Source organism: Saccopteryx leptura, chromosome 5 (genome assembly GCF_036850995.1).
Source record: "Saccopteryx leptura isolate mSacLep1 chromosome 5, mSacLep1_pri_phased_curated, whole genome shotgun sequence".
Classification (NCBI taxonomy): Eukaryota; Metazoa; Chordata; class Mammalia; order Chiroptera; family Emballonuridae; genus Saccopteryx; species Saccopteryx leptura.
Genome location: NC_089507.1, coordinates 102014618 through 102041261, shown reverse-complemented (window position 1 = coordinate 102041261; position 26644 = coordinate 102014618). Strand labels below are relative to the sequence as shown.

The window sequence follows — 26644 nt, the reverse complement described above, 5'->3', positions numbered from 1 at the left end:
ATCTTTTACTAAAGCCTTTGTTTTAATGTCCATTTTGTCTGATATAAGTATTGCCACCCCAGCTTTTTTTAAATTTCTATGTGCATGAAATATTTTTTTCCATTCTATTACCTTTAGTCTATGTGCATCTTTTGTTTTAAGGTGTTTCTCCTGTAGACAGCATATGTATGTGTCCTGTTTTCTCATCCAGGCAGCTACTCTAAGTCTTTTGATTGGATCATTTAATCCATTTACATTTAAGGTTATTCTTTGTGTTCTTTTTAAATGGGGTTCTTTCTGTTTCTTGAACCTGTATGACTCTTGCCTGCATCAATTTAGGGCAATTTTCAGTTGTAATTTCTTTGAACAGGTTCTCTATCCCTTGTTCCTTCTCTTCTCCTTCAGGAACCCCTATTATGTTCATATTGTTTCTCTTCATGTTGTCACAGAGCTCTCTTAGCGTTTTCTCAGACTTTTTGATCCTCTTTTCTTTTTGCTCTTCTGTTTCCGTGCTTTTGCTTATCTTGTCCTCTAAGTTGCTGATTCGATTCTCTGCTTCATCCAGCCTGTTTTTAATTTCTTCTAGTGTTGTCTTCATTTCTGATATTGTGTTTGTTATTTCTGTTTTTTTTTTTTTTTATGATTTCAGTGTCCTTTTTTTTTTTTTCTTTCTGAAGCTGGAAACGGGGAGAGACAGTCAGACAGACTCCCGCATGCGCCCGACTGGGATCCACCCAGCACGTCCACCAGGGGCAACGCTCTGCCCACCAGGGGGCGATGCTCTGCCCCTTCGGGGCATCGCTCTGCCACGACCAGAGCCACTCTAGCGCCTGGGGCAGAGGCCAAGGAGCCATCTCCAGCGCCCGGGCCATCTTTGCTTCAATGGAGCCTTGGCTGCGGGAGGGGAAGAGAGAGACAGAGAGGAAGAAGGGGGGGGGATGGAGAAGCAAATGGGCGCTTCTCCTATGTGCCCTGACCGGGAATCGAACCTGGGTCCCCCTCACGCCAGGCTGACGCTCTACCGCTGAGCCAACCGGCCAGGGCCTCAGTGTCCTTTTTGATGATTACAATTTCTTTATTTAGGTGCTCAGTAAGTTCATTCATTGTAACTTTGAGATCCTTAAGCATCCTAACAATCATTATTTTAAATTCTGCATCCGGTAATTTGATTACTTCCATTTCATCCAGATCTTTTTCTGGGGATTTTTCTTGTTGATTCATAAGGGCTACGTTCCTCTGTCTTCCCATTGTTTCTGTTTGTGGTTTGCAGGCTTGTTTGAGTTGTGGTCTCCTTAACTAGTAGCACCACTTTTCTGTTTTTTATATCTTAACTGGGTCAGGTATGAGGAGCCCTTTTTTTTTTAATTTTTATTAACTTTCATGGGGTGACATCAATAAATCAGGGAACATATATTCAAAGAAAACATGTCCAAGTTATCTTGTCATTCAATTATGTTGCATACCCATCACCCAAATTCAGATTGTCCTCCGTCACCTTCTATCTAGTGTTCTTTGTGCCCCTCCCCCTCCCCCTCTCCCTCTCCCTCCTTTCCTCCCCCTGCCCCCCCTCCGTAACCACCACACTCTTTTTCATGTCTCTTAGTCTCGTTTTTATGTCCCACCAATGTGTGGAATCCTGCAGTTCTTGTTTTTTTTCTGATTTACTTATTTCACTCCATATAATGTTATCAAGATCCCACCATTTTGTTGTAAGTGATCCGATGTCATCATTTCTTATGGCTGAATAGTATACCCTGGTGTATATGTGCCATCTCTTCTTTATCCAGTCTTCTATTTTTTTTTTTTTTTTTTTTTTTTTTTTTTTTTTTTACCATGATTAAAGCCTTTAAGCAAACTCTTGGCCAATACAGGTGAGGAGCCCTTTTTTAAGATGTCACTCTTAACAAGGGTTGTTAGATCCTGAACTGATGCTCTTTGTATCTGGCCTCTAGATGTGCCCTCCCTGGACCTTCTTGTCTGGAGCCTGGCGCAGACCAGTGGGGATTGCTGCCTATGACTGGCCCTTATCTATCTTTTTGGAGCAACAGGCAATCCAGATCCTGTGGCTGCCTCTGCTGAGCCCAGGTGCCATTGTTAATATCTACTTAGGCTGCCTTTTATCTACTTTTGGCCTGGAGGATGTTCGTTTAAATGTTCAGGTTCCCCTGAGATCTGCCTTCCACTGCCTCTTATTGGTGGTTACTTGGGCTCAGTACTATAAATCAGGGATTAGGTAAGGTATTGGATGTGGCTTTCCCCTTAGCCTTGGGTGTTGTTCTGTCCACCCTTCTTTTTTATTTTATTTTATTTTTTTCTTTCTTTTTAGCCCTCAGAAGAGTGGGCCATAGTAGTCCAATGGGTGTGGCCTTTGTGTTTCTGAGGTGTGGTCTGTCCACAGGCCCGCCTCCACCGCTGCTGCCGCCTCAGGTGTTCAGGCACAGGCGTTGCTGGTGCTGGCCTGCTGCTGTGGTTACTGCGGCTTCTGCCTTGCCTCTGTGATGGAACTGCATTCACATGCTTGGGCCACAGCCACGACTGGCTCCTGGTTTCTGCCCCTGTGGACGGGACCATGCTCCCATGTCCTGCCGCCACCCACCCTCCAGTGAGCACTCAACTGTGTGATGGTGGCATTGTAGCTCAGACCTCAGCACCCAATACTGTATCCCTTATGGGCTTCCTGTTTCTAAGCAACTCTGCTCTGAGTGTAGCAGTAGAGCTTTCATTTGGCTGGTGACCTGCTTCCCTTTGCTAGTATTGCTGGTTCCAGGAAAAATATTCACTTTAGATTTGGGTAGTGACTCAGCCCAGGGGTTGGGGTGGCTGTCCCTCAAAGTGTTCCTCTCTGTGCCTCCTAGATTCCATTCTCTTCATGCTCCTCGGTCCTCTAAGCTCTCCTCCTCCCCCAGAACCCTGGGTGAGTGGTTGTGGAAGAGGTTTTCTGCGTGGTCCCTTTAAGACAAATCCTGGGTCTGAGAAATCTGTCCCTTTCTCACAAACAGTATCCTGATTTGTTTTGTAGCTAAATACTGTCTGTACACCTCTTCTAGACTATGGGGCAGCAGGCTGGGGCTTCAGGCCTGGGGCCAGGACCCTACCCTCTCCGGTAAAACCCCACCACCACATGAGTCCCTCCGGGCTGCCACTTGCTCCTGGGCATTGGGCAGCCCTCTCCACATTTCTGCTTTTTCTACCAGACTCAGTGTGTTTTCTTCAGTTCTCTTTGGTTATAGATTCCTGTTAGTTTAGCCCAATGTTGGTTTTTCCAGATGACTGTTCTTAAAATTAAGTTGTAGTGCACTTTGGTTCTGGGAGGTGGAAGTTGGGACATCCGCCTACTCCAGGGGTCTCAAACTCGGGGTCCACGGGCCGCATGCGGCCCGCCCACCAATTTTGTGCGGCCACAGACTGGCCTGCAGACTAATCCATGAAGTTTGATTAGTCTGCGGGCCGCACAATATTGGTGGGCGGGCCGCATGCGGCCCGTGGGCCGCGAGTTTGAGACCCCTGGCCTACTCCATCACCATCTTGCTGCCCCTCCATATAAGTCTTTAATCCAACTTAAGTTTAGTCTTGTGTGTAGTGTAACAAGGTGGTCTAGTTTTATTTTTTGCATGTAATCGTTCAATTTTACCTACACCATTTATTGGTAAGACTATCTTTACCCCATTGTGTGTTCTTGCCTCCTTTTGCTGAATATTAATCGACCATAAAGATGTGGGTTTATTAATGGGCTCTCTATTCTTTTCCATTGATCTATATGTCTTTTTTAATACTATTACTATGCTAGTTTGATTACTATGGCCTTGGTAGTATAATTCGATATCAGCTAATATGATTCCTGCAACTTTGTTCTTCTTAAGATTGCTGTGGCTATTCAGGCTTTTTGTGGTTCCATATAAATTTTTGAAATATTGTCCTAGTCTGTGAAATATGTCTTTGGTATTTTGATAGGGATTGCATTGAATCTATAGATTGCTTTGGGTAGTATAGACATTTTAATTATATTAATTCTTCCAATCCATGAGCATGTTATATACATCTACTTATTCATACCTTCTTCAATTTCTTTCTTCAGTGTCTTTTAATTTTTTAAGTACAGGTCTTTTACATTCTTGTTTATATTTATTCCTATGTATTTTTTTATTATGCACTTGTTCTCTTAGTTTCAATTTTTGATAGTTCAATATTGGTATATAAAAATGCAACTGATTTCTGGATATTTATTTTCTGTCCTGCTACTTTACTGAATTCATTGATCAATTCTAGTAGTTTTTTTATGGGAATCTATAGGGTTCTCTATACACAATATCATGTCATCTACAAACAATGACAGTTTTACTTCTTTCTTTCTAATTGGATGCCTTTGTTTTTTTCTTATCTGATTGCTGTGGCTAGGACTTCCAATATTATGTTGAGTAATATGAAAATGGACATTGTTTTTTTGTTCCCAATCTTATGGGAAATGCTTGTAAGTTTTGCTTATTGAATATGATGTTGGCTGTAGGTTTGTCATATATGGCCTTTATTATGTTGAGGTAAGTTCTCATTATTCCCACTCTACTGAAAGTTTTTGCCATAAATGGGTGCTGGATTTTATCAAGTGCTTTTTCTGCAGCTATTGATATGATCATGTGATTTTTATCCTTCATTTTGTTTATGTGGTATACCACACTTACTGATTTGCAGATATTGTACTAACCTTGCATCCCCAGAATAAATCCCACTAGACTGTGGTGTATGTTTATTTAAATGTCTTGTTGGATCCAGTTTCTTAATATTTTGTTGAATAATTTAGCATCTATGTTTATCAGAATATTGACCTATAATTTATTTTTTTTTGGTGGTGTCTTTACCTGGTTTCGGAATTAGGATAATGCTGACCTTGTAAAATAAGCTTAAGGGTCTTCCCTTTTCTTGAATTTTTTGGAATAGTTTGAGAAGGATAAGTGTTAGTTCTTTGAATGGTTGGTAAAAATGACTTGTGAAGCCATCCAGTCCAGAATCTTTGTTTATTGGGAGTATTTATTTATTTATTTTTAATTACTGCTTCAATTTCAAAAGTTGTAATCTATCTGGCCAGTTTTTCTCATTCTTCCTGACTCAGTCTTAGAAGATTGTATGTTTTTATGAATTAATCCATTTCATCCAGATTGTCCAATTATTGGCATGTGGTTGTAATATCTTCTTACAATTCCTTGTATTTCTTTGGTATCAGTTGTTACTTCTCTTTCATTTCTGATTTTATTTATTTGGATCCTCTCTCTTTTTTTCCTTAACAGCGTGGTTAAATGTCAATCTTGTTTGTCTTTGCAAAGAACCAGCTCTTAGTTTCATTGATCTTTTGTATTATTTTTTTGATGCTATTTTGTTTATTTCTACTCTGATCTTTATTATTTTCTTCCTTCTACTCTGGGCTTTGCTTATTCTTTTTTTTTTAGTTTTATGTATAACGTTTAATTGTGTGTTTGAGACCTTTCTTTCTTTATTTTATTTTTTATTTTTTTTAGATAGGCATATAATGCTATGAATTTCCCTTTTAGGACTGCTTTTTCAGTGTCCTATAAATTTTGGGTTGTGTTCTCATTTTCATTGGTTTCTACGTATCTTTTTATTTCTTCCTTGATCTCATTGTCATATCAGTAATTGTTTTAACATGTTACTTAGCCTCCATGTCTTTGTGTGTTTTCCAGTTTTTTTCTTTTGATTGATTTTTAGTTGTATACCCTTATGGTCAGAGAAGATGCTTACTATGATTTGAATCTTTTGAAGTATCAAGACTTGTTTTGTGTCCTAACATGTGATCTATCCTAGAAAATGTTTCATGTACATTGAAAAGAGTGTATATTCTGCTGCTTTGGGGTGAAGTGCTCTGAAGCTCTCAATTAAATCAATCTGATCTAGTGGGTCATTTAAGGCTGCAGTTTCCTTGTTAATTTTCTCTCTGAATGATCTAACCACTGATGTCAATGAGGTGTTAAAATTCTCTAGTATTACTGGATTAACTCTCATTCTTTCCGTTATGTCCATCAAGATTTGCTTTACATAGTTAGGTGCTCCTATGTTGGGTGCATAAATGTTTACAATGGTTATATCTTATTGTTGGATTGCTTCCTTAGTATTACATAGTGTTCTCCTTTGTCATTTATTATAGCCTTTGTTTAAAGATCTATTTTGTCAGATATAAGTATTGTTATTTCACCTTTTTTTATTACCATTTGCATGAAATATCTTTTTCCATCTCTTTACTTTTAGTCTGTATGTATCTTTTGTTCTGAAGTAGGTTTCTTGTAGAAAGCATATATATGGGTCTTATTTTCTTACCCATTCAGCTACCTTATGTCTTTTATTGGAGCCTTTCAACCACCTACATTTAAAGTGATTATTGATAGGCATGTATTTATTGCCATTTTATTCTTTTAACTTTCTTCTTCTTCTTCTCCTTCTTCTTCTTTTTCTCCTTCTCCTTCTCCTTCTTCGTCTTCCCCTCCTCCTCCTTTTTCAAGCAGGCCCTTTAACATTTCTTGTAATACTGGTTTGGTGGTAACAAACTACCTTGGCTTTTTCTTGTCTGGGAAGCTCTTTATTTCTTCATTTTTTGTGTGTGTGTGACAGAGAAGAGAAAGAGACAGAGAAAGGGACAGATAGAAACAGACAGATAGAAAGGGAGAAAGATAAGAAGCATCAATTCTTCATTGCGGCACCTTAGTTGTTCATTGATTGCTTTCTCATATGTGCTTTGACGGGGGGCTACAGCAGAGCGAGTGACCCCTTGCTCAAACCAGTGACTTTGGGCTCAATCCAGCAACCTTGGGTTCAAGCCAGTGACCATGGAGTCATGTGTATGATCCCATGCTCAAGCCAGCAACCTCACACTGAAGCTGCTGAGTTGGTGCTCAAGCCAGATGAACTTGTGCTCAAGCTGGTGATTTCAGGGTTTTGAACCTGGGTCCTCTGTGTCCCAGTCTGATACTCTATCTACTGTGCCACTGCCTGGTCAGGCTCTTCTTCAATTTTAAATGACAGTTTTGATGGGTAAAGTAATCCTGGTTGTAGGTACTTGCTTTTCATCACTTTGAATATATTTTATCAGTCCCTTCTGGCCTAAAATGTTTTTGTTGAGAAATTAGATGATGTGACTTGCTATGGGCCTTTTTGGGTTCATCTTGTTTGGGATTCTGCATTTCCTAGACTTTTGTGTATTTTTCTTTTGCCAGGTTAGGGGAGTTTTCAGTCATTATTTCTTCATATAGATTTTTTATCTCTTGCTCTCTCTTTTCTCCTTCTAGTACCTCTATGATGTAGATGTTGTTATGCTTCATGTTGTTCCAAAAGTCTTTTACACTATCCGAACTTTTTCGATTCTTTTTTCTTTTTTGTTGCTCTGATTTTTTTCTTTTTTTAATGACTTTTTATTTGTTTATTTTAGAGAGGAGAGAGAGAGAGAAAGAGAGAGAGAGAGAAGGAAAAGGAGCAGAAAGCATCAACTCCCATATGTGCCTTGACTAGGCAAGCCCAGGGTTTTGAACCAGCAACCTCAGTGTTCCAGGTTGACACTTTATCTACTGCGCCACCACAGGTCAGGCTCGGATTGTTTTCTGAGGCCTTGTCTTTGAAATCGCCAATTTGATCCTCTTCTTCATCCAACCTACTGTTTATTATTCCTTCTAGTGTATTCTTCATCTCAGACATTGTATTTTTGGTTTCTGACTGGTTCTTTTTTTATGGTTTCTATGGCCTTTTTTTATGCTTGTTATCTCTTTGTTGAAGTTCTCAGCCAAGTTCCTTGAACATTCTATAACCATTTTTAAAAACTCTATATCTGATAAATTGATTGCCTCTATTTCATTTGGCTCTTATTTTCTCCTGTTTTTTCATTTGGGACATGTTTTATTGTCTTCCCATTTTGGCTGCCTCTTTGTGTTTGTTTCCGTGTATTACAGGGGTCCCCAAACTTTTTACACAGGGGGCCAGTTCACTGTTCCTCAGACTGTTGGAGGGCCGGACTATAAAAAAAACTATGAACAAATCCCTATGCACACTGCACATACCTTATTTTAAAGTAAAAAAAAACAAAACCGGAACAGATACAATATTTAAAATAAAGAACAATTAAATTTAAATCAACAAACTGACCAGTATTTCAATGGGAACTATGGGCCTGCTTTTGGCTAATGAGATGGTCAATGTGCTCCTCTCATTGACTACCAATGAAAGAGGTGCCCCTTCCGGAAGTGCAGCGGGGGCCAGATAAATGGCCTCAGGGGGCCGCATGCTTCCCGCAGGCCGTAGTTTGGGGACCCCTGGTGTATTAGGTAGATGTGCTATGACTTTTAGTCTGGATAGGATGACCTTATGTAGTAGGTATCCTGTTAGACCTAGTGGCATAGTGTCCTTGATTACTTGGGCTGGGCACTCCAGGAATGTTTCTTATGTGGGCCCTCTTGTGATTGAGCCTTGATATCTGTTGGCCTATTTATGCATGGGCTGATCCTCAAGCTGAAATCAGGGGTGTTTTTATTATATGTGTATATGCATCTTTTAAAAAAATCTATCAGTTATCTATTTACTACATATATAGGTTTGCTTTCAGATATTCCAATGAGAAAAAATCAGAAAATTAGGAACTGGTGTTCTAGCAATGTTTAAGAGGGAGAATAAAATGAGAAAAAATAGGAAAAGGACTATTAATTAGTTAGACTGAGACTAACTTCTTTTGTACTTAGATTATCGTAAGTTGTGGGTGTGGGAATGACAATAAAAAGTGATTTGGGGTTGGGGATGCCAACAAAGAATTAGCAAAGATAACTTTAGAAATGTCAGAACATTCATCAGAATTATTTCTCAGAGATGAAGGTTTCTTTCTTTTCTTTTTTAAGAATTTCTTTCTTAGGTTTTCATTTTCTCATTACTTTAGCCAGTGAATTGACTGGTATATATTAAAGAATACTTAAGAAACAAACTTTGAAAAGAAAGGAAATCCTAACACACCTCACTTTTATACTTGCAATATATACATATTAATACATACACTCTTTTTTAAAAAAAGATTATGTGTGTGTGTGTATGTACATGGAGATTTATATATGTGTGTATGTTTGAATTAATGGAGTAGTATATTTATATATGGAGATTTATATATACAAATAATTTGTTTATGTGATTGTGGGTGCTGTTAAGTCTGAAATTGGTTGGGCGGACTGGCAACGTGCACAGAAACTGAAGCTGCTCTTTTGCTCTTAAAGCCTTTCAACTGATTATATGAGGCCCACCCACATTATCAAGGGCAATCGTTACTTAAAGTGAAGTGATTGTCAGTGTTAACCATATCTACAAAATGCCTTTGCAGTTATTGCTAGATTAGTGTTTGATTGGATAACTGAGCACTATAGGCTTGCCAAGTTGACACATACAACTATCACATAGTAGACTTCTCCAGACTTCGAATTCTAATTATTATTACTTGATGAAATCTTTTTCTTTTAAGGTTTAGTTTTTCAAGGAAAAAAGAAATTACTAAAAAAAAATTTTAAAAATTTAAAATTTATATTACATTTTAAAAATTATTTTACAAATGAGATTTTTCTCATTTTCTTCTAATTCCTTTGCAAACCTCAATTCTTCACAGCTTTACCTCAGGGTGTTTGGGTCACCATAGCTACTTTGAGACTTAAGAGCTAAAACACTGAAAAGAGGCTGTGCTGCTTTAAGTGAAGCCAGTAGCTCGGCCCTCAGGTGGAGTCACTTCCTGCCCTGTGATAAGGCTCACCTGGGCATACTCTGTGGCTCATTATCCGGGGCACCTTCAGTTCAGTATGGTAAGTGACAACTGTGCTTGTACATTGTTGACAGTGTTGCTTTGGTGTTATAGCAAATTTTATTCATCATATTTGGCCCTCTGCCCCACCAAACAATTCTTAATAAATTCTTGATGTCAGAGAAGAAATTTTTAAAGCACCATTTGTTTCTTTTAATATCCATGTCTGAAGCAGGTTTGAATAAGCTTTCCTTATTCAGCTCTAGTTTTGCAGCTTTTAGCAAAAGCAAAGTTGGATTTGCAAGTGTTCATTGCCTTTAATTGAAGTGTGAAGCAAGAACCTCTCCTTCCTCTAGTTTTTGCATTGGTTTTAGAACTGGTGTGCTGATTTTTCTGTAGAAATCAATTGCTTTGCTTTCAGGTATGGTTTTAGAGTTTCTGGGGATTTTAGACCCAGGTTACCATTGTTAAACTCAAAAGTGTGTGGTAGGTAAAGTGCACGGACATCTTGTTTTCTCTTGAGTTTAGTCCTTGGGGAACAGTAATGACTATTGTTATAATAATTCTGTTTGGGGACCACCTTTTAAGATCCATTTCCTCTTTGATCTCTTATGTGCCACTCACAGTAGTTTTTAGTATTTCAAAATTTTTAATTCTTAAATGGAAGCAACCTTTCAAGCTGCTTTTTCATCTTTGGTCTTATCACCCCATTGGACTCTCTGTCCAACATTTTAAGGATGTTTAAATTGTTTTGTTCTTAAAAATGATATCTTCCTACATGAGGGAGCCTCATGATAATGGAAATGTTGTGTCTTGGCTGTGTGAATTCAGTATTCTTGGCATGATATTTACTATAATCTTGAAAGATAGTTGGGAAAAATGGGTAAGCGGTACAAGAGATCCCCTGTATTATTTCTTACAACCACATATTATGTGCTATGACCAATTGATATTGGTACTCAGTAGGTATTTTACAATCTTTTATTATTTTATAGTTTGGTTAATATTTTAACAGGTAGTTTGGAAAGGAGGGGAATGCTAAAAGAAGAATAAAGTGAAAATAGCATTCTGTACCCTGAGACACAGTTATGTTATAGACTCAACTGCTTCTCAAACTGGTAAGGGCAAGATTGGTCCTTTCTGGGCCAAGTATTTCTGTTGAGTTCAAAAGGATGGTTTCACTCCTATGTCTGAACCATTTGTGTAACAGGTCACAGAGCAGCATTGTTTTTTGTTTTATGTTTGAGATTTTTTTTCATACGTGAGCAAATGCCACTTGTGCATCCAATGTGGACTGGGTGGTCAACAGCTGGGGTAGGATGCTGTGAGAGAAATCTACATGTAAGTAGTTTTCATGGTGTGGAAATAATGACTCTCCCCCTGTTCCACTTTAAAATTTTTACCTAAATGTAGTGATTTAGATGAATTGTGATCTAATTGCAGTAGCTATTGTACTGAGATCAGTTTTAAGTCCAACAGGAGGGGAGGTAGGGGTTTGAGGAATTTGTTTATGACAGAATGTGTTGTTTTGATTTTTATGTCCCTGAGAGGTTGGAATATTGGTTAGTACTGAGTGAAATGCTTTCTAAATTGAGTGCACACAGACTTTGTCAAGAAAGTGATAGTTGCATAGAGAAGAAATGAGAGAAAGTACTCAAGTAGTGAACTTGAATTCCTCATAAAGCAAAGAGAGCTATGTTACGCCTTTTGAATCAAGGAGACAAAGTACAAAGATTTGATGTGCTGAGTGAGAACAAAGTCCGAGTCAGATTACAGGGGTGTGAACACCAGGGCTCCCTCTCTTTCTCCAACTAGAGGTCTTTTGTAGTTGAATCTCAGACTTTGTAAAAGTGCAGCCCTGGACAAGGGCAGCATTACTTATCAGCTCATCAGGCAAACAACTTGAAGGGCCCCTATGATGCAAGAAACAGGCTTCTCACCTTATAAGAGCCCTACTCAGACTTGTCCGATGATCACTGGCATTCAAAATTCAACTATATTAAGATCAGCAATTGCTGTTACTTCGGATATTTTAGGTATTAAGTTTTTCTTTTCCTTTCTTAGATGAGTAGATAGTTGTCTGTTTAAATTAGAAATAAAAAGGTTGTTTGGCTTTTAAAAGTATGTGATTGGTGATTTAAAGGTTAGATAGAGTGGAGGCTGATGAGTTTAAAGGAAAACAGAAAAGTTAAAATAAGATATAAATACAGTTATATTTTGATACATTTTAAGAACACATTTTCTATGCTTATTTTTAAATGTGTTTGACATCCTACATTATATATACTTATACAACTTACATAATTTTTATTTAACATTTTGTCATAAGCATTTCTCATGACATACATTTTTTTTGTAAGTATTTAATCCTTTGAGTAGTGAGTTCTTCATGCTTGATGACCCCCAGTCATCAAAAAATAAAGTTAGTTCCAGTTACAGTTTTATTAACTTAAAATCATGTTTGTTTGATAACTAATTTATGGAAACAAGAAGGACATACATTTGCCTTTTTTTAATGTTGCCTTACACATTTTTAAAATAAAAATTTTTGTTATCTCATGCAATTCTTGTGTACCTCTCATTTGTAAATAAGCAAGTATTGTTATTAGCAGAATCTCAAATATGTACTCACATATGATGATATTCTTAGGACAATTTATAGGTATTTTAATTTATTCCTTATGTTTAAAAATTTTTCGAACTATGGTATTCCTCAAAACATGGATGCAGGCAAAGTGGTTTGTTACGATCAATGCACATCACTGTGTTCTTCCGTTTATGCTTCCTTCTTGTAGTGTGCTGACATACGAAGCATTTTCATTTGTGGCTTATCCTTTGAGGCTGTTGTAGGGACTAGCTTTGGAAAGTGACGCCCTGAAAGATGAAGGCTGTCGCTTACTGACGATGGTTGGCCTCCTCTGGGTGATTTCCTCGCTTTCACAAACTCCTCCAAATGAGCTTCAGTCTGAAGTCATATAGCTGTGCTCTTCTTCCAGTCTTCATTTGATACACAGTATATGTGCTCAAAACAGCAATTTCATGAAAAAAAAATTTCATGTACCATTTCATGGTTTTTTTTTGCATTTCCTGTGAAACTTATTTGCATATCAGCCTTGTCAACCAAACCCATATTCTCATTATACCTAACCACGCTTAGTGGCTTGGTAATGCTTTGTCCAGTAGTGTAATCGCTTTTGCCAATTTCAATCATTAAGTCTTCATGAATTGTAGTTAGCATGTTGACCTCTCTTTTGTCACGCCCTCTTTGAGCTAACATGATTGTAGTATGTCTTGAGATGCATTTGCCCTTTTTTATATTCTTAGGAAACTCAGGAATTCTCTTTCAGTTTTTTTCTAATGGTACCACAAACAGCAGTTCCATTTTCATGTAAATATTCAAACAAATTAGGACTTGTATACCAGTTGTCAAGGTAGACATTAGGTTTTTTTCTGTGTAAGGAGTAAGTATTGTTTTCACCACAGAACCTGAGATTCCAACTTTTTCATCATACTCAATCTCAGTTTCCTTTCCTATATGAACTATGTGGTCAAGGACAAATCCTGTTTCACAGTCACAAAGAAGGAACATCTTTATCACAAATCTATGCCCTTTCCAAGCCACTGTGCTTTCATTGATGCACAAATTTCTAAATGGATAAAAAACAGACTGATATTTTCTTCTGAAGTGGTCTACAACAGCCGTAATTTTATACAGTCAAATCACCTTGGGGTTGAATATTGTTATCACAAAAGTACAACAGTTGTAGCATCAGCTGAAAACTATCCAATGATATAATTTTTCCAAAGATTGACATTTCAATCAAAAAATTTTTTGACCAGTAGTCCTTCAGTCTGTTCTTTTTTATGTGCCCCATCAACATAACACAAGCTAGAAAAACATACAAATCTTCTACAGTAATTCCTTTCCACTTGTATAACTTTGATTTTTCTTTTATGTTTGTATCTTCAAGAATAAGTTCATGATAATTATTCATTTCAATTGCAATTTTATTCAGAAAACCTTCATCAATTATCTCTTTGAAAATTGAAATTTCCAGTCTATTGTTGTCATCAGCATCATCCAGTTTCTGAGAAAAACTATCGAAAATACCTGAATTTGAATCATCAAAGACAGGAGAAATTGTTGGAAGAAAGTTTCCTGCAGACATCCACTTCCTCAACACAGGTGGTTTATCTGGTGTCAAACGAGGCCTTTTTGCTTGTGTTACTGGCCCAGGATCAGAAGAACTTTCATCAGATAAAGAATCGATTATTTCATCATTGAAATCACTATCACTGCAAGATGAATATTCATTATTCCGACTCTGCATTTGTCAAGATATTATGAATATCTTCAGGAGCTAGCCTTCCTGCCTGATGATGTCTCGACATCTTTCTTGGGGAAGAGCTGAACATTTTAGACAAATGAATGATGTTTATGTTGAGGAAAAAGCAAAAAATTATAAAAACAACAATTGTACCATGTAAGATCCTGAATATTGTGGTATTAGAGCAACAATAATAACTTATAAAATGACAAAAACCAGCCATGAATGCAATAAGTTCTGTCAACAGAACCATGGCAGCTACATATGGTATGCATGTACTCAAGGCTGAACATAGTTACTGTATTATGGAACAGGTGGTAGCACTCTTCAGAGATACTTTATAGTGATAATTGGGCTCACCAGCTTCCAGGATAGATGACAACACATGCTACAATGCTACTGAAAGGGAGGTGTGCATGCACACCTTTACTGCTCCAGATCAAAGTTTAAAGACATACATGTATGATTGTACTTTGGATGGTCAAGAGGCACGAGGATGTACACGAACATTCGTACTACTCAAAGGGTTAAAGATTGCATAACATGCCATTTTATTGATGTCCCTTCTTTTAAATGCCCAATAATAGGTGAATGGTTAGTTTGATTCTTGGTGTTCACTCTTATAAATTATGATACTGTGAATTCCATTGTGCCTAAATATTTACATTTTAGATTAATTTTTATTTTGTAAATTTTTGTTGATGCCATTTGCCTATTTATTTAGTAGCTATCTCAAGGACTTAAAAATAGTGATGCATATAAAAATTGCCTTATATATAGCTGGGTTGTTAAATCCCAGCTATATATAAGTAAAATTTTCACTGGTAAATATTTCACTACTTTTAAGCTTAGAACATTCTTCCTGATTTAGAGCTCATATGAATAGTAAGTGTAAACTCTTAAGCTATGAAAATGTAACATCATTAATTTATCTGCTATGGGTTTTAATATGTGTCAAGACTATACATTGAGTTTGGTTTTATTTCTTCCAATAGCTAGATATTTTTTTCTGAGTAAGACAGCTTGATTTAGTACATATATTATAGATAAGAATAGTATATATATTACATATAAGAACATATATATATATATAAAGTTCTAATTAATTTTTCACCAATTATATAATATGTACTTAATTTATGTTGTTGAAAGAAATTTCTTAATGGAATTGGAGTCCTTGGTTCAATTGTTTCTTAAAATTTACCTTTATCCTGTTTTTTTGTTTTCTATGTGGTACTTTCAATTTGCCATATAATAAATTTCTCTTGTTGGCATAAGCTAGCTTGGTTTCTGTCAGTTGTAAGCAGAAGTTCTGAGTAATGTGGCTCATGAGATCTATGAAGGACTGCTCAATTCTGACTTGTTCTGGCTTATTTCAGAGGGAGTGCCTTTCCATTCACGTGGGCCAAGCTGGCGTCCAGATTGGGGATGTTTGCTGGGAACTCTATTGCCTGGAACATGGAATTCATCCAGATGGCTTTGTTCTTGACAGTAAAAAGGATCAGTTGGAAATCACTAAAATGAAGTATATGGATGCCTCTTTCAACAGCTTCTTTTATGAGACAAGAGCTGGGACGCATGTGCCCAGAGCACTCTTCATTGACCTAGAGCCAACTGTTATAGGTAGGTAAGGTTTATGTTCTAGTGTACTTAACCAGTACCACAATCAAAACAAACAAATTAATTATCAGTGGGTAGGACTGTCAGATTATACAGTTGCCTGAACAATATTATGTAATGTCAGCTAGGAAGGCTCAATTGATCTTTCAGCAACTTCACTAGGAAACATTGTTGTCATCCTCAGTTTATAGAGGAGGAAACTGTATCTTGGGAAAGTTATAGAACTTGCCTTAGTTATTCAAGGTAGAACTGTCTTTGATCCTAGGTTTGCCTTTTCATAAAAGCCATTCTCTTTTGCCAGAAAAGCAGCATAATTGAGTGTGGAGAAGAATATGTAAATAGTTAATACAACACTAATAAATATATTAAGTTAAGCCATATAAAATTACCAATAGATGACCAATTTTTAACTAAAAATGTCAATTTCATATGCTATAATGTCATTATAATAAAAATTTCTGTGAGGTACAGAGGTATCACTGAAGCAGGATGAGTAACTGGGGAGTCATCAAAGGTCTCCTCCCAAAGGAACAGCATTTGTAAATTCACAGAGGCATGGAGGAACATGCAGGTTGAACAGGAGTTCAGCATGGCTGGAACTTCCAGTGTGAGTAGTAGAGTGATGGGAGAGGAGACTGGAAAGATAGTTGGGGCTGGGACATGGGGCTACATAGGGGAAGTAAGGAAGTGTGGTCAGAGAAAGAATTTTGTAAGTTAAAGATTTTGGTGGAGACAGCTGTGAGCGATGGTGACTCAAGTGGAGCGGAGCTGAATGCATTGGGGGTAAGGAAGCCAAGGAACCACCAAATAATTGTTTTTGAAAACCATGGACATCCTTGAGGATGCTGGGCCAGATACTCAAGTCTTTGCTTAGTGTGGAAAAGTTTCAGAAAATTGAGTGGACAGTTTGGTGCTGCACTCACTGATTTCCAAAAATAGTGGATTCCACTGAAAGAATTTATGGAACTAACTACCTTCAAGAGCTCAACTGGACATTGCCATGAAGAAACATGCTACCTTAAATTCCATAACTTCCCTCCTTAGACTAAACTTAGCCTTAGAGCTTCAGGTGAGAAGCAAAAAGTCTACCCCAAATAATATTCCCACTTAAATTTTGTTTATAAATATAGGTTTTAAAAATCCCAACTTTGGTAGGTTTTGTGTGTGTGTGTGTGTGTGTGTGTGTGTGTGTGTGTGTGTGTGTACACTTGTTAAAAGTCATTTAAACTCAATTTTAGTAAATTTGAACATTTGGGGTTATACAAAATTCATGGTGATATCATAAACAGGAGAGCAAGGTGACTTGAGAGAACTATCTTGCTCTTAGAAAATTAGTGCATTTCCTTGTAGGCAGTGAGCATCTGTTTCTATGACCAACCAGATATCTGTGCAAGGGCCAATGATGTATAGGAAGATAAATCTGTGTAAATGCATGCCACAAAGCCAATTTTCACATTATTACTTATAATTCTTGCTTTATGGGCCATGCGTCATACCATATGATCTCGTTTAATCCTCATAACAACTCAGTGTGGTAGGTTTTGTTGTTATCCTTATTTGTGAGGTGAAATAAGTGAGGCTTAGAGACATGAGTACCTGTTCTATAGCTAAGTGGGGAAGGCAAGATATGAGCATAGGAAATTGATTTATGAACACATGCTCTTCAGTACTATGCAATGCAGCATCTCACTCTAACCAGGGCAATGTTCCAAAAGCCTACTTAACCCTCAAACACCACTGTCTAATTCTTCAAGAGTCAGGCAATTTGAATAATTCTAAGATAGGGAGTGGGACATGGGCCTCCGACATGCTGTGTTTCTCATGCCACCCAGGGTTTTAAAAGGCAGTGAAACTAGGCAAGGATTGTACTTGGTTGTACTGAATACTGCCAACATCTTACCACTGATTTCCCTGCCTCGTGCATTTATATTAACTGCATTATGTGGGCACTTAAGTATGCTATGCTTTCTTTGTTAAAGCCTCTTTAAAGTATACTAATAATTAGATTGGTATCCTCTTCCTTGCTTTTCCAGCATACTGTTGGCTTTTTGTGGATAGAAATACTTGTCTTGAAATGCCAAAGTGCCACGGGGTATGTGGTGTGTTCAATAATGTCTGCTAAAAATCTACTCAGGACCCCAAAATATGATTTTTTTGAGAAATAGGGCCTGTGCAGATGCACTTTGTTAAGGTGAGGTCATACTAGATTAGGGTAGGCCCTAAGTACAATAGTCTGTGTCCTTATAAGAGTGAACACCCCAGAGACTGGAGTGATGCAGCTGCCAGGCAAGGAACTCCAGGATTGTCAGCAGTCATCTGAGCCGGGAGACAGGACCAGAACAGATTCTCCCTCAGAGCCTCTGGAAGGAACCAGCCCCATAACACCTTGATTTTATATTGCTAGCCTCAAGAATAAATTTCTCTTGTTTTAGGTCACCCAATTTGTTATGGCAGCTCTAAGAGATGAATAGAGAGTCTATGATGGAAAAACATACTTTTAATTTGTATAAAAATAGTTATACCTTTTCCTAGACTATGGAAGGCAAAGTCAACAGTTTAAATCTGTTGCTTTACTACAACATTGTAGGAAGAGAGGGAGGTCATGGTCCAGGGCTGTGCAAGAATTAGCCTAGGGCTAGCAGTGGATGGAGTAGAGTGGCTGACCTGCTTTTCCTTCTGCAGATGGGATTCGAACAGGCAAGTACCGCTCACTCTTCCACCCAGAGCAGCTCATTAGTGGGAAGGAGGATGCTGCAAATAACTACGCCCGAGGCCATTACTCTGTTGGGTCCAAGATCATCGACCTTGTGCTAGAGAGGATCCGAAAGCTGGCAAGTAGCTCTCTTCTGCTCGGCGGGTTGGGGGAAGTGTCCTGAGTGTCTTGGTTCTGTGGGACACCTCCTAAGCATCACCAGCAGTTCTATCACCCAACATCGTCACCACCCAGCATCTTCACCACCCAACATCATTACCACCCAGCTTCTTTCCTTGGGGCCTCTGCCATGCTCAGAGCCAAGAAGTGTACTGATGTAGGCTTTGATTATGCTTTGTTACGTAGAAAAAGCCATAGAAGCCTTCACACTTTCTATATAGCCCCATCTTCTATTTTATTAAGATTTATTGAGTAAATGTTTTATTTTTCTTCTGCTTTAAGATATAATTGACATATAACATTGTGTAAATTTAAGCTGTACAAAATTATGATTTGATGTACATGTGTAGTGAAATGATTATCATAATAGGGTTAGTTAACACCCTCATCCCCTCACATAATCACCTTCTTACATTTTTTTTGGTAACAACATTTAATTTTTTGGTGATGATTATGGTCACCATGCTGCACAGTAGAATCCCAGATATTAAACTTATCTTCTAACTGAAAGTTTGTACCCTTTAACCAAAATCTCCCCAACCCCGTCCCCCAGGTGCTTAGCAACCACTATTCTACTTTCCATTTCTACAACTTTGACTTTTTTAGATTCCATATACGAGTGAGATGATACAATATTTGTCTTTCTCTGTCAGACTTGTCTCACTTAGCATAATGCCCACAAAGTCCATCTATGTCAGAAACACTAGGATTTTCTTCATCTTAATGACTAGTCCTCGTTTACTTTTGCTTCTGCTAACTCATGACTTAACTTGTTATCAGAGATTTCCAGAGCACTCTAAAACTTGTAACTTTTCAATGGTACCACTATTTGTAAAGTTAACAGGAGACATACACTACCTAAAGAATAGTTATTCTATTTACTGACAGTTAATTCTTTAAATACCTCAATCTGGAGAAGCCTTTGCTGAGGAAATATTTTGGCATTTTCTGGGCATAGAAGTGAAAGGCACTTCATCTACTATGAGAGAAACTATTGCTTCAATGTTTTGCTAGTCATTTTCTTTGTTATTTATAAAGACCTTGCTTTCGATTGCATACAGGAGGGCAGTGAAAGACAGTTTATACTGGAGAGGGCGAAAGGAGGTTTATAGTTTAAGTACCCACTTTCGTTGGTCATTGGTTAAATTTCCAACCATCATGACCTAAAAGATAAATCATAAGTAAGGATATGAAATCATAACAATAATAATATGGAGAAAACAAATATGCATATAAATAATACAATCATTAATTAAATGTTACAAGAATAAACTTTTGCGTACTTACAACTTTTGCCCACCTCTATCTTTATGTTTTACTTACAGTGAACCTCTAAAGTGCTTTGCCACTCAAAAAGTTACCACTCAAGAATGTCTCAAAGTAAATATGTTTGTTGTGGAATTGATAATGGTAAATTAATTCTTTCTGAAAGTTTTGTTTTGTTTTGGGAACTTGTGTCCCACCATTACCACTGCTTCTGGGTTTGTTTGGCTGAGTTCCTACATCTTGTTTCCTTTCCCAGGCAGAACAGTGCAGTGGACTGCAGGGATTTTTGATTTTCCGAAGCTTTGGAGGAGGCACTGGGTCAGGATTTACATCTCTCTTAATGGAGCAGCTCTCGATACAATATGGCAGGAAGACGAAGTTGGAGTTCTCTGTCTACCCAGCCCCCAGGATGTCCACTGCTGTAGTAGAACCTTACAACTCCATCCTCACCACCCATTTCACATTAGAGCACTCAGACTGTACTTTCATGGTGGACAATGAGGCCCTCTATGACATATGCCATCATAAACTTGGTGTTGAACGCCCCTCTTACACCATCATTAATAGGTTGATAGGTCAGGCAGTATCTTCTATTACTGCTTCCCTCCGGTTTGAAGGGGCATTGAATGTGGACCTAATGGAATTCCAGACCAACCTAGTGCCTTATCCAAGAATACATTTCCCCATGACAGCCTTTGCCCCCATCATTTCTGCTGACAATGCCTACCACAGTGACTTCTCTGTGTCAGATATCACAACTGCTTGCTTTGAGTTCTCCAACCAGCTGGTTAAATGTGATCCTCGACTAGGGAAGTACATGGCCTGCTGCCTGCTCTACAGAGGGGATGTGGTTCCTAAGGATGTGAATGTGGCAATTGCAGCCATGAAGTCAAGGAACTCAGTTCAGTTTGTAGATTGGTGTCCAACTGGTTTCAAGGTGGGCATCAACAATCAACCACTCACAGTGATGCCAGGGGGAGAACTGGCCAAGGTCCAGCGGGCTGTGTGCATGCTGAGCAACACCACGGCAGTTGTGGAGGCCTGGGCCCGCCTGAACCACAAGTTTGACCTCATGTATGCCAAGAGGGCATTTCTGCATTGGTACACCAGAGAAGGCATGGAAGAAGAGGAGTTTTCAGAGGCCAGGGAAAATCTGGCAGCTCTGGAGAAGGATTATGAGGAGGTGGGGCAAAGTTCCTGATGGTGAAGGTGGAAATGAATGTGAAGTGCCATGCTCACTTTTTAACACATTATACAGTTAATAGGTAGAGTTTGCTTAAGAGAAGAAAGAAATCAAATCAAGCAAGAACATAAGTTCCACACTAAATCAAATCAGCCAGTATTACCAATGAGCACATCTTTTTTTGTCTGTTAATGTAATTCAGCACTGCTACCTGTAAATCTTCGAAGCTTTGGAGTCCTTTCTGGGTCATGTTTGCTAATTTTTTTGTCTGTGTATTTAGTTTTTGAGATCAGAATGGAAACCTGGCTATCTTCTTTGCTTTTTCAATCATGATACTATGAAACCCTAAAGTTGATGCTTTCTTTGTCCTATACCTAAGGTGGAAAACAGCCCAGCATTGATTATTAATATTATTTCCTTCATATTTTGTACATTAGTTAAATAACGAGCATTTTCAGTATGATTCTTTTCATTCCAAATGTGGGCCATAAAGTCTCAGTTTGCTTTTTATACAAACACAAACAAATAAACAAGAATATTCCTGGGTCTTTCACAAATTTGAACCTGTGTGCCCTGTAGGTCACAAGGTGAAAGTGATCTCTTTCAGCGTTCCTTCCTCGAGGAGAAGTTCTCAGAGTGAGGCCCACAGAGCCCTGGATCAGAACATTTCAGAGGTTTAGGAAAAAGTGCAGATTCCTGAGAGTCACCACAGACTTACTAAATAAGGAGTCCTGGGGATTGGAGGGGTGTGACTTGAGGACTTGAAGTTAAAAAAACAACAACCACTTAATGGAATTAATTTTGTGTATTAAACAGTATTACTGTTTGATAGTAATCCATTTTCAAATCTGTTATAATTTAAAATGGACAAAATACCTATAAGTGCATTAAAATCACTAGTCAGAGTTTTAAAATGATGTTTAGCCTAATGATTGGAATTAAGATGAACTACATACTGCAAAGCTGATTGCTTAGGTTGGCATTGCTTTTGAACTGATGGTACCTCATTCATCTGTGGTGGTTACATTTCAACACTCGTCCTCCAGTTATACTGTCTCTTGGGCTTGACATGGTCAGTGCTTTTGGTCCAGTAGGCCCTATAGCCTTTGATGAAGTTGTAAAGTTCTATGCCACATTATGAGATTTACTAAACTGCAGTGCTGCTGCCTTCTTACATGTACTACCTGGGCCCCAGAACTGCTGCTCCATCTTTAACATGTTCTTGGTAGATGCTTTTACATACTCAAATCACTGCCCTGAGATGTGGCCTTCATCCACTCCATTCAAAATTGTACTCTTTTACCTATTTTCAACTCAAACCACTGTCATCATGGATGTCAATGACCGCAGTTTGGCAGAAATGATTATTTAGATACTTGTCAATACCTGAGAAGGGATGGTTTGATGGTTGTGTGATAGAAACAGCTATCATGAGTTTTTGCTCATTCTTCAAATTTCCACATACTGTATTTGGCTGAATCTTCTTTGGCCTCGGCTTCTAAGGCCCTCTGCCAAGGGCTCAATTTATGCTCTTGAACACCAGAACAATGTCATACCATTGTCATACCAGAGTTCCCTTTGGAACGAAGGACAGTTAATACTAAAATGCACCAGGACTTCCAATATAGTAACAGGGTAACAAATATGGCTCTCATTCTCATCTCTGACTTGCTGTGATCAAACATTTAGAGGGAAGTTAAAAAAGTATTTTTTTCTCCAAATAAAAAGTGATTTTGTGAACCTGATTGTTACTTTCACCAAATCCAACATAGACTAATAATAGACTGTCTGGCTCTTTATTTAAGTGTGGAAGTAAACCTTTAATACTTGAAGGAACCTATGCTCATGTCCAACTTATTGGGGGGGGGGGACTCAGGGAGGGCTCGATTTTTCAATTAACCTATGTCTCTCATGTTTGCATTTTAAAATCATACCTATCTTATTCAGTTATAAATAAAGCTATTTGATGACCTAAGTATTGTGGATACTTACGAACTTTAGGGCTAAGTTTCCTAGAGTAGTTGTCAAGACTCAAATACTTTTTTAGGCTATTTCTTTTAAATAAGTTTGTCACTGTGAAAGGGGAGACATAACATGGAAGAAATATTTAACTAGGTATTAGGAAAGATGAAGCCAGTTCATGGCATTGTTATAATTATATGATCTTGAAATATAATATATACTTAGCTTCTCTGTATCTTAAAATCCTCATTTTGGACAAGGTTATTTCTAAGACCCTTTCCAGTTGCAAGACTTTGTGAGTCAAAGAGTTGATTAAATTGTGATGCTACTTATACATTGCCAAACATAAATATTAGATTTATCAAGTATTTTTCTTTATTATTCATGTTTCCTCTCTATTAGCTTATTAAATACTCATTATAATATTTTAGCACCCTAGGAATTACAACATTCAAACTTGACTTACTGACATGCATTAGTGTTTTTACCACTGATGCACGATGGGAAGACCACAGGACACTTCAGCTTCATTTACTATACTGTCTTTTGTGTGTTTTTAACTTGTATTTTAGTGTCATACATATTTTAAACCCCACAAGACATTGAGTATTAGTGTTGTTTTAAACAGTGGATGTTTGCTTAGATTTTCCCTCATTCTTACTCTTTGTTCCTTCTCACATCACCATGCTTCCACGTGGCATCATTTTCCTTCTGACAAAATAACTCCCTTTATTCTTTTTAATGTGAACCTGGGGTTGAGAAGGAATGCTTGCCCATTCTTTCTCAAATTATTAGCTCACTGGAGCTAATAATTGAAATAACTCTGAGGACTATAAGCACTAACTAAATGTGATCTTGAGGCAGGAATTGAGATCTTATTTATCTGTGAATCTACAGTGTCAGACATTGAGTCAGTACTTAATATTTATTAGATTAAAAACTAAGAGATTACCTTATTTCCTACTTTATTAAAATTACATACATCTGACTTTAACTTTTTACATTCTTTTTGAAATCCCCTTAAAATTATTTCGAATCGCCTGACCAGTGGTGGTGCAGTGGATAAAGCATCAACCTGGAAACGCTGAGGTTACCGGTTCAAAACACTGGGCTTGCCTGTTCAAGGCACATATGGGAGTTGATACTCCTGTTCCTCCCCCCCTTCTCTCTCTCTCTCTCTCTCTCTCTCTCTCTCTCTCTCTCTCTCCTCTCTATAATGAATAAATAAAATCTTTAAAAAAATTATTTCGAATCTTCACATATTTACTATTATCCCAGAGGAAAGACCTCTTCTTTCCAAGGCCATTTATGATTTTTGCACCTTCTCCCCTTGACTGTTCTAGAAGATGTTGTTCCTTCAACCTCCCTTGGACATTCTGTCTCCCTTTCTTCATCAATTTCCCTCCCTTCTCTCTACTTAATCTGTTGAGGTCTCCTCATTCAAAAAATCAACACCATTTTCTGGATTCTATTACTCTTATACTGCCACATCTTTCCACTCCATTACACTTTTCAAAGAAATACACATTTGATGCCTACATCTCATCTTCTTCTCACTTCTTAGCCTTTGTGATTTGATGACATCCCCATCATTCTACTGAAACTGTCTTGAAGATCACAGATCATACCCGATTTATCAAAACAATGACTTTCTCAGCCATCTTCTTGACTTTAAGCATTTGGTAACTTTTCTTCTTGAAACTTTTCCTTTGACCCCTGTGGTACCACTTGGTTCTCCTCATCTGACATCTCCACAGATACCTTTTCTCCATCATCTGCCCCTGAAGGAGATACCCTTAGTCCTCTTCTCTGGTCTTTATTTATCTTATTCACAACCATATCAGCTGTATGTGCAGGACTGTGAAATTCTGTTTCTCTTCTGTCTTAAATTTTTGTTTATCTTGAGTTTTATACTGGAATTTCCACCTAACATGCTGGACCTATCCTCCCAGATGTTTTGCTTACCTACTCCTAAATTTAACTTCTTCCAAGAAAAACAGCATTTTTCTCCAGATAAATCTGCTCTTCCTTTGGCGTTCTGTGTTGTTTATTCATGTCCTCATCTCCCCACTTAAGCAGAGTCTAAGCAATACCGTCATTTTTGACTACTCTCTCTTGCTCTCTACATAGAATTAAGTCCTATCAATGCTGCTTCTGTAATGTTTTCAGAATCCCTTCCCTCTTCTTCCTGTTGACACCATCCTAGCTCAGGTAACCAAATCCTGTCCCACTCCCTAGCACACTCATCTCTAAATAGTTTTCTGCCTCTCACTTTGTCTTCATGATCCATCCTGCTCACTACTCTGTGACTGAATGTTCTGAGGCACAGCTTGGATTATTCTGCTCCCTATACAAAGCTTTAATGATTCCCCATTGTTTTAGGATGAAGTGTAAACTCCTGTATGTGACATGCAGAGCCTCTCACCACTAGTTCCAGTTTAGATATCCAATCTCATCCTCTACTTTGCTGTCATACATTCCATTCACACTAGCCTCTCAACACTTTTCTCTGAGACCATGGGATTAATTTTCTACTACAACCCTGGTTTAGATGTCATCTTTTCCATGTAGCTAGCTAGCTGCTTGGGACTCTTCTTCCTTGTGCCTCTTTGAGCTACCAGAGCCATCTGTATTATTCATTTATTCCCACCCCAGGATTCAGGGATGGTTTCGATATACTATGAAATCTCTCACTATATGGGGGGGGGGGCAAAAGTAGATCTATAGTTGTGGGTACGTGAAACACAGAGTTTATTCTTATATTATGTATTTATTAATTATTGTATTATTTTCCATACAAAAGACTATAAACCTACAAAAGTATGCCTCACCCTGTGTTGTAATAAATAAATAGTGATGAAACATTTTTCCATGTGCATATATCCTGCTTTGAACTTTCATCAAGCTCAAATTAAATACTTAAAATTTTTTTCAATGTACATGTGTTGTTTCTCTCTTCAGACACTGGAGGGCACTGGTGGAATGCTTAAATAACTGCTCAGTTACTGATTATTGTTGGTGTTCCAGAGGGCACTTGTGTATTTGTGTATGTATGTGTGTGCATTCACACATACAGAAAAGACCATTAGGTTTTTCTATTGTTTTTAAAAACTGATAATATACTAAAAATTATGATAAAGTAACTTATTTCATAAACTTTCAAGTTTAGCTTGTGAATCATGTTTCTAAGTCCAGCAAACTTAAAGAATCACTTTTAAAGGAACTATACATGGATTTTTGGTCTTCATTGCAATCTTTGATGAACATTCTTAAATATTTTATATTGCCTTTATTAATGTGATATATTTTATTTTTAAATCTTTTAAGGACTTTGACACATTTTCTCAAGTACCCTATTCAGATCTTTGCTTACTTTTTCTTTTTTTTCTCAATTTTTATTAGCTCTTTATATATATATAAATATTTGAATTTATATAATTAAATATATATATAAATATATATATATTTGAATTTTGAAGGGTTTATTAAAAGGAGGAGATTTATTAATATGCCGGCCGCATATGACTGACACGGGGCATTGCAGACCCAAATCGTGCAGCCAGCTCTTTATATATTTAATCAACTAGCCATTTGTCTTTTATATGAGTGGCAAACATTTCCAAATTTGTCATTTATTTGGGTTTGTTTGCTGGTGGTGATAGTGGGAGTGTTAGCTGCTG

General features: G+C 37.7%; 1 protein-coding gene across 5 annotated transcripts; it reads left to right on the top strand.

Annotated features, from left to right (window-relative positions):
- The first annotated feature begins 9745 nt into the window (after positions 1–9745).
- TUBAL3 (tubulin alpha like 3) lies at positions 9746–22875 on the top strand. Of its 5 annotated transcripts, XM_066386061.1 has the most exons (5): positions 9772–9794; positions 13750–14217; positions 15441–15684; positions 18364–18516; positions 20080–22875. In XM_066386061.1, the coding sequence occupies exons 3-5, from the start codon at positions 15582–15584 to the stop codon at positions 21018–21020; spliced, it is 1197 nt and encodes a 398-aa protein (XP_066242158.1). In that variant the 5' UTR covers positions 9772–9794; positions 13750–14217; positions 15441–15581; the 3' UTR covers positions 21021–22875. The 5 variants fall into 5 exon arrangements, with proteins under 5 accessions (XP_066242157.1, XP_066242158.1, XP_066242159.1 ...); XM_066386060.1 differs by lacking the exon at positions 13750–14217 and having other exon boundaries at positions 9746–9794; XM_066386062.1 differs by lacking the exons at positions 9772–9794; positions 13750–14217 and adding an exon at positions 10753–10851.
- Positions 22876–26644: the final 3769 nt, after the last annotated feature.